Source organism: Haliotis rufescens, unplaced genomic scaffold, assembly GCF_023055435.1.
Source record: "Haliotis rufescens isolate VD_foot unplaced genomic scaffold, xgHalRufe1.0.p SCAF_25, whole genome shotgun sequence".
Classification (NCBI taxonomy): domain Eukaryota; kingdom Metazoa; phylum Mollusca; class Gastropoda; order Lepetellida; family Haliotidae; genus Haliotis; species Haliotis rufescens.
The window spans coordinates 1,318,791-1,331,509 of NW_025963946.1; the positions used below are offsets into that span (position 1 = coordinate 1,318,791).

The following is a 12,719-nucleotide window of genomic DNA, read 5'->3' on the forward strand; positions in this document are numbered from 1 at the left end:
TTCTACCCCAGCACTTCACGGGTCAATTGTGTTCTATGGCTAGCACCATTCCAGTGCATCAAAGTAGTGAACGTCCAATACCTGTATCACTTCGGGCTTTCCTCCAACATTAAGCCGACAGGCCGTGAAGTCCCTGGAATACTGTTCAAAGAGGGGGCCAAACCCAACTCTAATGTATGTATCGATATGCCCTGGGGCCGTCATCGGTACATCTGCCTTGATATTGACATGTATGGAAATGAATACATCAGTTCATAACAGTTATAATTAAGAATTGACGTCCACTTTGTGTGAGTTCATTGGAGTATGAACCTTCATAGAGTGAGGGGCAAACTGTATGAGCGTCGAGAGACGCGACATGAGCGTATGGATGCACAACTTGCTCTTCACAAACCTCTTACGCAGCACATGTGTTCAAATCATATCCTCATTAGATGAGAAAGTTCTGTAAAGAACTTCCTCAGTAAGTCACAATGACAGCGCGTCGTAATAAATTTACATCAAGTACAAGACGTCAAAATGGCCGACACGATAAACGTGAAGGGAGAGATTTCCGAAGTTGTTAATGAACCTGTGGCGGTTACATGTGTTAATCATTGATCAACTGGCCGATCATTGAAAGGTGAATAAAGATGCGTCAAACAGACACTAAGGTAAATTCATAGATTGCTGGAGACGGTCAGCCGAAGACACGGATCGAGTCGATAGTTTAGATGAGCATTTCTTCGTTTGTTCATTAGGATAGGCCGTAGCGAGGATATTCGTGAACAATCATGCAGTCACGCTTTGACATTTCTGAATGTATACTGAAACGCTGAGACCAAGAATAAAGGTTCTAAATGATCAGAACACTTATGCATGTTTTCGTGTTAGGGAAATCCCAGGGTTTTGTGGAATGTGGAAGTAGTCCGTCAGTGTTTATATTACGTCATTTCAAGAACACGGTCTCGTGAAACACGTATGAACGTCAAATTGTGTCGTTCATACACTTATGAACGTCGATTTCGCGGTTCATATGACCGACCCCTCGTCCAATGGAAAAGCCGTATATTGTGTAAACTTCAAATTAAAAAAAATATTGCCGTTTAAGACATTGCAAATCGACAATGACTGCGTTTTGACGCACCGTTTGTCGAATATCAAACCAACAACATTTTCCAAAATCATATCTAATTTAGATGCCGGATTTTTTGTATAGTCTACATTCTACTTGTGTTTTTGAAGAGTGTAAATGACGTCGGTCTGTTAATTAAGTCTGGACCAGACCATCCAGTGATTGACACCATGCGCATCGATCCACGCAACTGATATGATTACATGCATGAACCAAGTCCGCGAGCCTGACCACCCGATCCCGTTAGTCGCCTCTTACGACAAGCATAGTCACCTGCCTACGAGAGTGCAGTGCTCGTAAAGTAAAGCATACCATGAACTTCATATGAACGCAAAACGGTTGTTGTTGTTTTATAACGTTTATTGACATCCAACCACCTTATTACATTTTCCTCAACTTTTTACGGGTTGAGTACGTCCCGTGCCAACCGAGAGGAGCCCACGTTGACCGTGCGCGCGACAGCATACCCGTTGTCCGTCAAGGAGTAGGGTTCCGAGAAAGCATTGGTCTTCCATCCCCACAGGTAGGACTGTAGTCGCCCAACTGAAAAACAGGAAACAAGTCCCACTTGATACGCAAGTATTATTTGTTCAAAGCCGCACTGGGAAATATTCTAGCTATATGACGGCGGGCTGTAAATAATTAAGTCTGGACCAGCGATTGATACGAGCATCGATCTACGCAATGGGATACGATGACGTGCATCAACAAGTGGAGCCTGACCACTTGATTCCGTTCTCTTGCGACGAGCATGGTAACCCGTCAAGACCAATTGCAACCCGTATCTTCACGGGTAGCGCAATTAGAGATGTAAATCCGAGGTCGAAAAATAAGCATGAACGTTTTGCATCAGCATTTATGCTATGTTACAGTTGACCAATTAAATCTTAACTTATGGCCTGAAATCACCGTCAAAAACACATTTCAAATGACAAGACTATTTGTGGGGCACACGTGTTTCAAGACTACTCATAAGTTGAGCACCCGATTCTTTGATGTTATTGGTGCCAAGACAGATGCACTAGAGTGATTTGAAACAATGGGGGGTGTTCTTAAACTTCATTAGAGTAAATTAAATACCAAGTGTGAATACACGGGAGTTTTTACTAGTGGCGAAAACAAGTTATCTGGAACTTGTTCCAAGACTTCGTGAAGCCACAGCCAACTGGATGCAAGAACCTTCACACAAGACAGTTATGTTAAACAAATATGTTTAAGGCAAGGGAGCGAGTATCGCTTTACGCCGCATTTAGCAATATTCCAGCAATATCACGGCGGGGGGACTAGAAATGGGCTTCAGACATTTGTAACCATGTCGGGAATCTAACCCTGGTCCCGTGGGCAAGGGAGTTACTTAAAAAGAAAAGGTCTGGTTGCCACACTTGCGGAAGGATGCAAATACATGGCAATGTTCAGTAAGCCAGGTATCCAAGGTTTGAATTAACGTTATTTTTTGCCGGGAGACAAGACATTAATTATGCAATATTTTCGTCATATCATGCGAAACGGATTGTGCTTACCTAGCCCTGGTTCTCGACGTCTTCGTGCGGTTTTTTGTGATGAACAAGAGGGCTGAAAGCATTGTATGTGTATGAAAGATTGCGAGTTGAGGAAATCCTTTTATATCCGTTTTTAAAATGGGCGATGCTGTAGAACATTTACATCTCAGCCATTTGTCACAGCTGTATTACAGCAAAGATAATGCATGAGCTAATTGAACAAGCACATGAAATGGGCCTTCGCACATTGCACCATGTGGAGAATCGAACCCGGGTTTCCGAGTAACGAGCCAACGCTTAAACCACTAGGCTACTCCACAACCCCTATATATCGTGGGGTGAACCCACTCGCCCCTTTCCGTAACATGTAACAAGACTCGCCCCTATCGATAAATTGTATGTGCGAAAATACGACAAACCAATCAGAATGCGTAGAACTTCAAGTACTGACAAAGAATCCCTCAGAAATAAGTTTTGATTTTATACATGTCTTGTATCTTAAAAAAATATACCCAAGACAGTTAAATGTCTAAGTCATACTGTATAGTCCTGATGTTTTAAAATAGCATATGGCCTACTTATGTAAGGAGGAAATATGCCCGAATCATTATGCAACGAGTTGACAATTCTTTTAGCTATGCCTCTTGCGCTTTGCCGGAAACCAGTCTCAAAAATGGCCACGGGAGGGGCACGAGTAGCTATTCGTCTTGTCCCGGAATAACCCGAGTTATTCACGAATGGGTATGCACGGGTGTGGGATATCGCGTGTCCCGTCATGTAGCGTCATAATCTGAACCAACTTATCTCTGGAAGAACAGCGACTTCGGATGCCAAGGGCATCAGCACCATTCACCGAGTTTAAACTTAGATGTCGGACAGTTACCTCGTCTTACTGAACAGACGTGTTACATGGATCTCTTGGCCAATGCAATATCTTCATTATATAAGCAAAATGATACTTACGCCATTGCATTTTATAGCACATATTGTGAAGTTGCATTCGAACCGGAGCGTCCAGTCGCCATTGACAGTGAACACCTTGAAGAACGGGCTGGAGGAGCTCTTGTCGCGAGTAACAAAGCCCGCATTCTTATCGATTATCATACCGTCGCCGCAACTGAAATTTATGAAGAGACATGACTAGTGTTCTGTCAGGGGTTGGTTGTTTAACGCCGCATTCAGCAATATTCCAGCTATATGACGGCGGTCTGTAAACAAGCGAATCTGGACCAGACAATCCAGTGATTAATAGCATGAGCATCGATCCACGCAATTGGGATCGACGACATGCTTCAACAAAGTCAGCGAGCCTGACCACCCGATCCCGTTAGTCGCCTTTTACGACTAGCATGGGTTGAAGAACTATTCTACCCCGGAATCTTCACGGGTCGTGTTGCTGGGAAATGAGAACTAGGTTCTTTGTAGACTTGGTGCATGTCAACAATTGCGTGTTATGGACTATCGCAAAGTCTGATTTAGGTTAACGTTTTGCTATACTGCAAGGTAGTTAAGGATCAGATTCATATCATGACCTTTGTATGGTCATTTCAGAAGTTGAACTCGTTCGTGTAAGAAATGAGAACCGTCAACCATTTGACCATGTATACTGTTGTGAAACTATTCATGCTTAGAGATGACTTTCTAGTAAGCCAGTCCCATTCGGGCTATTATCCCACTTGTTCCTTTCACAAGCCAAAGTGGGTGCATACCCTGCTCTTAACAGCGAGTATCTGTTCCCTTTGGAGTCCATTGCGTCACACGACTCCACCTGGATGCCGAGGTCCTTAGGTGCTGTAATGAAGCACACAATGTTACCTCGCCTGGTAATGTAGGATTGATTATAACTTGACATGCAAACACTATTCCAATGACATACTGATATGCTAGAAGCAATCGAGATCAGTTGATATGTGGTCGTAGGCTAACTGCCCTATTTCCTGTTTAACGCCCAGTCAATAGTCCATCTGAATGACGGCGGTCTGTAAATTATCGAGTCTTGCCAAAGATACTAGACATGAGCAGAGATACACGCCGTGGGGTAAAGGTAAGGTAATTAACAATTTACCTAGTCTGATAATCATATCCATTGAGTTAATTACAGTGTGCGAGTTGGGTTTTAACTCCGCTTTGTACACTATTGCAGGTATATCAATATTTACCATCTTAATGTGGGAGGAAAGCCCGATGTAATGCAGGTCTCATACGTTTAAGACTTAAAACCAACGAGCACGGGTATGGTACCGACAAAGCTAGACATGATAGGGTCTAACAGATTCGACCCTACAATCAGAAGATTCTGCCATTCCAAAGGAACGCAACTCCGCACGGCGAATGGCACGCGCCTTGGTCGGCTGCCCACCCGTGCCGGACCCAGCATAGAGGCTTCTTGGAACCTATTCTAACTCAAAACCAACCGGTCCTCAACAGGGAGTACTTACTGGTTGTTTTGGCCATGAGTCTGACGCTCTTCCCTGTCGGTATGTTGCCGGTGAGTGGCGTGCCCTTGACGTCCGCCAAGTACACCTTGACAACGGACACGCTGACCGGAGCCTTGTTGCCTTCGATCACCTTTGGAGCGCTTACACTAAAAGATAAAGTTCATTTCATAAATCCTTCAAAGTCAGAAAACAAAACTTCAAGTTTCTCTTGCGACGCGATTTCTTACACACGTTGGTGAGAAACCCTTCGAGATTTCTGGTATTAAAAAAACATACGACATCGGACTCCAGATCCTAGATTAGCTACTTCATCGTTATACCCGAGGTCAGATTATGGCGGACTAATTTCACTCCCCCTAAACATGGAGTCACCGACAAGTTTCTCGTGCTTAATGCGAATTCACCCACGTCTGCGTCGAAACTTCGCGGTTTTTTCATAAATGTTTCATTTGTCTAGTTTGAATCATAGCATTAATAATCCAGATGTTGTCTACTGTATTGAGGTCACGAGCAGTAAACCGGATGGCGACAACCATGGCCGCCGTTTGTGTTAATGCGCAACTGCCATCATGAAATTAGACATGCGAGTGAGCGAGTTTGGTTTAACGCCGCTTTTAACAGTTTTCCAGTTATTATCACGGCGTATTAGCTTAATGTGGGAGGAAAGCCCGAAGTGATGCAGGTCTTAGACGTTTACCACTTCGGTGAAACCCAAATCTAGAAACAATCGGGGCGAACCGGGATTCGAACCCACAATCATAGGTTTCTGGCGTGCCCAAGGGACGCAACTCTGCACAGCGAATCGCGGCGCCTTAGACGACTGGGCCACCCGTGCCCCCAAATTAGACATCTATCGATGTTTATATTAAATAGTGATGTTAGAGCGTAAGAAACATTGCACGAGTGTCAAATACATTTGATCTTAGAACTTAATATAATGGTACTTTACACATGTTTTCTGTTCCCGTTTACCTTATACTTCCGGCATACCCACAGGGTAAGTACAAACTTAATACAAACCCGGGAACGATCTTCAGAGGACCGCTGTCTTTCTTTCCCTTGGGCTGGAAGGTGCACGTGATGGTGTATTCCTCGTCCGACTGGTGGAGACGACTGCCTGGCTCGCCGAAGGCCACAATGATCAGAACCGTGTATACCAGGGAATCTCGCTTTTTCTGATGACGGAAAAAATGTCTCAACAAGCAGTTTATTACAATGTCAAACTCAAGGCAATAGTAACTACATGAAAAAGTAGTATTTTCAGGTGATGCGAGATGAAACTGGCTTCAGTGACGCGTGGGGTGGCTTGATGCCACAGTTTAACACGATACCCAACTCGGAGACCAGTCATTCTTCCATTACTCGCTTTACAGAGTTTCCGTTAAATTAACCAACAGATTTGAAACTATGCATTGCAATTAATGACGCGTCACCACCACTACACAGCCGCTGTGTGGAGGAACGCGGTATCTACAAACACGTCAAATATTTACAAAGCTCAATAACGTGTTACATGCTAAGCTAAAAAATCCACATTTTTTCAAGATCAGACCCAAGTACTTTTGCCTCAGGTATACGTTCTAACATTTTGAAGTCCACTTGCGCCCATTACATTCACACTGCACGAGTGAAACATTTTTTTCGCTACATAGGATCAAAACCAAGATCATTAAAATACCTTAGTTCACTACCGCTAAACAAAGATCTGAAGACATCCCATTAGGGGGTCATGTCAGAACGACCTTTCATCCAACCATTCAGGGCGTCGCTTACCAGATCATGAAAGTGATAGCCAGAAAGCTATTTCTAATCATGCAACCTCGAACACTTTAATACGGGGTATTCCGAACGATAGTTACAGGTTTAACGACTGAATCCATACAATCTAGACTATTAGTCATTCCAAAATGTTCTTTTGTACTGTTTCAAATTTGGAGAAATTGTCAATGTTTCGAAGCGTAGTCGCCAATTTGAAATTAGTGCCGTAAAGCCTGAAGAAAGCTGCCTTCTCAGTCATTCCATTGGTCGGTGAAAGTTCGCGCAAGGTCGGTCCGACGTGACCCGTAATGGGATGTCTTCAGATCTTTAGCGGTGGCGAGAACTAAGATTTCATTTTAATGAGATCAAAACACTAATATGAATACTAAAACCATTGCGTTCCATGCTCCTTTTCAATTGTTTTTAATGGTAGAAGGGGTTCCAAAGCGAAAGGAAAAACAGTTGACTTACTTTGTATTTACAAACCGACTTCCCGCCGCCCTTTCCTGGGTACGACACGGGCACGGCGTAATTGACGCCATCTTTGGACGTGAGCTTGACCGAGGTTCCTCCTGCACAGAAGGCCTTCGCCTCAGCGCTGAAGTCAGTCATGAGTTTCACCACTCCATCGGCAATTCCGTCAGGCCCGCATTCGGGGGTAACTGAAAATACATGTTTATGGCATAATTCATAACTGAAATTATAGAGCCGACTACCATTAGGTGAACAGTTAATGCCGCACTCAGCAATAGACGTGTCGATTCTCATTTAAAACGCAATTTGCAAGACGAGTGAAAACGAGTCATTGCAACATGGGCAATCACGATTAATTAGTAATCGCTACCCGTGAATATCCGGGTTGGAAGAGATCTTCAGCAACCCATGCTTGCTGTAAATGGCGACTAACGGGATAAGGTGGTCAGGCTCGCCGACTTGGTTGATGCACGTCATCGTATCCCGATGGCGTAGATAGATGTTCATGTCACAGGATTGTCGGGTACCGATTAGAATGTTTACAGACCGCCGTCATAGGTGGAATATTGCCAAGTGCGGCGTTAAACAATTAGACACATGGGTTAGTGACAAGTTTTGGATTGCTTCCAAGTACATGGGTATTATCGATACTCAACTTAGTTCAATATAAAAACAAGTCATACTTACTATCCAATATGTAGCCGGGAGGTATCGCCGACCTGACGCTGCTAGCCTGAAACAGCAACATGGCGACGTAAAAGACATGTAGGCGTAGTTTGCTACCTCTTGGCATTGATTTGGGGGGGGGGGGGGGGGGGACCATTTGCCCTTCATTTTCAATTTCGTCGCAACGTTTTCTTAATAAGGGTTGCGTTTGTTCATAAGTAAATCAACGTGGGGCCCGTTAAGATCCGGGTAGAATAGGTCTTCAGCAACCCACGCTTGCTTTAAAAGGCGACTATGCTTGTCGTAAGAGGCGACTAAGGCGATCGGGTGGTCAGGCTCGCCGACTTGGTTGATGCATGTAATCATATTCCAGTTGTGTGGATTGGTATATTAATTTCAGTTTATATATATATATATATATATATATATATATATATATATATATATATATATACGTATATGAAGGGTATGCTTGCCACGGAGTATGCATTTCATAACCCGAGAAACTACAGAACGAAGTGCACGTTCAAGCCCGAGGAACACATCTCACGTGCAGCGATGACAAGGGAGACATTTGACATTCCAACACGAATTCTATAACTGAATAACTATTATTCTGCCAATGTTCATGCACCAACCAAGTCAGCGTGCCGATTACCAGACCGTCATTCGCATCTTTTAACAAGCATGGGCTGAAGACCTGTACTGTACCCGGATCTTCACGGGTCTCCCATGTCTGAATTTTACCGATATTCTTGACGTCAATACATGGTTTGTTGTTAAACGCCGCACTCAGCAATATTCCAACTATATGACGGCGGTCTGTATAATAATCGAATCTGACCAGACAATACAGTGATTGGCATCATGAGCATCGATCCACGCAATTGGGATCGATGACATGCTTCAACCAAGTCAGCGAGCCTGACCACCCGATCCCGATAGTCGCCTTTTACGGCAAGCATGGGTTGCTGAAGACCAATTCTACCCCGGAATCTTCACGGGTCTTGACGTCAATACAACTGACAATAGAACAGCATTGGCGAAGTGTCACCGTCAGACTGCCATTGAGCGTGGTGCAATACATACTGATGGAAATTAAGGGAACAGTTTTAGACAGTAAAGTCATATGCCGTCATGGGTTCCCAGTCCGTCTACCAAATACGCGTTGGAAACGAGCTTTTAAAGAAATTACATACCGCCATGCAGAAAATCACCAATATGGGGAACGCAATCGCCATTTTGTCCTGAAACACATGATGATTTAGCGGTAAATTGTGTTTTAACATAGGAATTTTAGTAATACTGACATGATCACGTCATCGAAATTTGGGGTGGAAACAACTCCTGGCCATTGAACTGATTGAAGTACTCACGGTAATGCTCTCACCACGATGGTTAGTGCTCGGAACGTTCAGTATTATCAGTCAGCCTTCATTTATATGCGGCACGTAAGCGTGAAACACGTGCAGCAACGCCGGGTTGCGTTTTGGCGACACGCCCAGGGCAATCTGTTCACAACCCTCGTTACTCTTGTGAATGTGACACAACGCTGCATTCGTCACCACTCGCCCCTTTCCGTAACCTGCAAGAAGACTCGTACCCCTATCGATGAATGTTATGTGCGAAAATACAACAAACAAATCAGAATGTGCGTATGATTTCAAGTTCTTCGTCAAAGAATCCCTCAGAAATAATATTTGATTTTACATATGTCTTGCATCTAAAAATATACCCAAGACAGAGTTAAATGTGTTCAATCATACTGTATATTTCCACATGTCCCGATGTGCTTTACATTGCATCTGAGTTATATATAATATGTGGGGAAATATATGTGAACCATTACGCAACGAGTTGACAATTGTTATGGGCATGCCCGTTTGCGCTAAGACGGAACCCGGTCACAAAAATGGCCACGAGTCGCTATTCGGCTTGTCCCGGAATAACACGAGTTGGTCACGAATGACTACGCTGCACACAACAGGGTCAAGAATGACAGTGAGAGTGCGATGTTTTGTCTGCTTTTTACGCGCACGCGCACGCAATATTCGATTTGTGTGACGACGGCCCGTAAGATTGTTTGTTTGTTTTTAACGCCACACTCAGCAATATGCCAGCTATATGACGGCGGCCTGTAAATAATCCAGTCCCGACCATTCAATCCAGTGACTGACATCAGCGCACCACCCGATCCCGTTAGTCGCCTCGTACGACAAGCATACATGTACTCGCCCTGACAAGCATTGGTTGCTGAAGACCTATTTTATAACCGGATCTTCACGGGTGCAACCCTTATCTGAACTGGAGTGAGTGAGTTGGGTTTAACGCCGCGTTTACACTAATCCAGCCATATCCGGCGTGTTAGCTTAATATGGGAGCAAAGCCCGAAGTGATGCAGGTCTCAGAGTGTGGTGACAAATTTAGGAACATAATCAATGCGAACCGGGATTCGAACCAGGGATTGTAGCTTTTTGGTGTGTCCCCGAGCTGACCACTTCATGCCATTCTGGGACAATCAGACTGCAAATTCGTGCATGCTATATAAGTGCAATAATCTTGACGGCGAAGTTAAACCCCATTTCACCTCACCTCAAACGCCTATGGTTGAAATGGTAAAGCTTACATACGAGGTATACAGCAGCCCAGAGCACTTTGGTCAAACGAACAAGGTACCAATGTCCGAACACAGGAACATTTACTGTGTAACCCAACATATTCATATATGGATGTCTGCCGGGGACCCCCTGCTGCGTGTGGCCCCTGGCCTTCCAATTGTACTCATGTCGGGAATCGAACCCGGGTCTTCGGCGTGACGGGCGAACGCTTTAACCACTAGGCTACCCGACCGCCCCTGCACCTGGGCAAGGAACGAGGAACACTTCGGTTATCAAAACAATGTGAGTGTGAGTGAGTGAGTGAATGAGTGAGTGAGTTGGGTTTAACGCCGCTTTTCACAGTATTCCAGTTATATCACGGCGTGTCAGCTTAATGTTGGAGGAAAGCCCAAAGTGATGAAGACGTTACCACTTCGGTGAAACCCACGAGCACTGGTATGGTGCTGGCAAACCTAGAAACATAATCAGGGCGAACCGGGATTCGAACCCACAATCATAGGTTTCTTGGGTATCCAAGGGACGTAACTCTGCACAGCGAATCGCGGCGCCTTAGACGACTGGGCCACCCGTGCCCCCTCAAAACAATGTTGTTAAAACATGTTAGGTGCTTAAGTTCTTTGAATATTGGCCAAGCTTTATACAGGTTCGATCACTTTGACCCTGGTGTCTAATCGTTGAACTTGTTTCGTCCACGTATCTAATTTTGAAAAGGCAAGAAGAGTTTATCTCCTTGTCTCAGCCGAGTAAGGTGTTTCCTGAATGTAAACAAACACACGTGTACATTTGAACCTATTACCTATCACGTAAACCACAATTTTAGCAACACACTTAATTTTTTCGTATACCTTATGGTTTTGGAACTGACAACTTACATTTTCCCCCAAAAATATAACAAACCCATATTGTCCGCTAACTGATTTAAATATTTGGGATAATATTGACCAAAGTGACCTGCGGCTCATTATGATCGGCGCCGTTTCGACTCATGCGGCCATCGAGAGGGTGACGAGAGCCATGATGTTAGTTACGCAAGGTTGCGAGTGGTGAGGAATGCTCTCGAAAGATTCTATGTTGACTTTAAACAAGTACGATTACTCTTAGCATACTTTGTTTGTTTGTTTGTTTGTTGTTTAACGCCGCACACGGCAATATTCCAGCTGTATGACGGCGGTCTGTAAATAATCGAGTCTGGACCAGACAATCCAGTGATTGACATCTGAACATCGATCCACGCAATTGGGATCGATGACATGCATCAACCAAGTCAGCAAGCCTGACCATCCGATCCCGTTAGTCGCCTTTTACGACAAGCAGAGTCGCTTTTTACGGCAAGCATGGGTTGCTGAAGATCTTACTCGAGTCATCAGACATCGGACAATTTATTCGGTATTTATGACCACATGGCCCATTATACAGTTAACATTTCAGTTTCGTTTGTTTAATCACGTGATATATACTGAACCAAATTAAAAACTTCACGATCCTAAAATTTTGACATTTTGACCAGTTATCATTGTGGGCCCTTATTGTGTATTTAAACAGTAATGGCCACGTATTGTCTTCAGATAACACCCGCTTTTGTGCAGGTGAATCGATCAAAATCATGTGCACAGCACTATAGTGCCAAAAGTGTTTTTTCACGTGCAACTGGTCACGTGGCCATAATACCGCACGTGTTTTCAGCCATAGTTGTTAGCAGTTATTAACAACAACAAAAAACACAAGAAAACAAAAGTTTTTACGGCCATTTGTCATGCCACGCCTTTCAAATGTGCAACGTGAACGTGTCATCGGCATGTTGCAGACGGGAACGTCCGTAGCTGAAGTCGCAAGGACGACGGGTTGTAGTCGACGGACTGTTTATGATTTACAGACGCGTCTACAGCAAACGGGTACCACCGCCGATCGCCCTCGGCCAGGTCGACCACGTGTGACGTCACATGCAGAGGATCGTCAGATTGTCTTACGTCACATCCGTAACCGATTTTTGACGGCTACATCAACCAGAAATGAACTGTTTACGGGTAGACCTTCAAGCACGACGGCCATACTGCGGGCCGATTCTGACTCAATTACACAGACGTCAACATCAATTGTGGGCACAGCGACACTTACGATGGACTCAGAGGAATTATAATCAAGTCGTCTTCAG

At 44.3% G+C, this 12,719-nt stretch overlaps 1 protein-coding gene across 1 annotated transcript; it reads right to left on the minus strand.

Moving 5' to 3' along the window:
• Window positions 1-1,461: 1,461 nt before the first annotated feature.
• Window positions 1,462-9,391, minus strand: LOC124141349 (vitelline envelope sperm lysin receptor-like). The gene is made up of 10 exons (XM_046509333.2): window positions 9,326-9,391; window positions 9,149-9,196; window positions 7,971-8,016; window positions 7,281-7,471; window positions 6,072-6,226; window positions 5,052-5,197; window positions 4,323-4,404; window positions 3,577-3,730; window positions 2,635-2,686; window positions 1,462-1,657 (listed from the first exon to the last, which is right to left on the minus strand). The coding sequence occupies exons 2-10, from the start codon at window positions 9,188-9,190 to the stop codon at window positions 1,515-1,517; spliced, it is 1,011 nt and encodes a 336-aa protein (XP_046365289.1). The 5' UTR covers window positions 9,191-9,196; window positions 9,326-9,391; the 3' UTR covers window positions 1,462-1,514.
• Window positions 9,392-12,719: the final 3,328 nt, after the last annotated feature.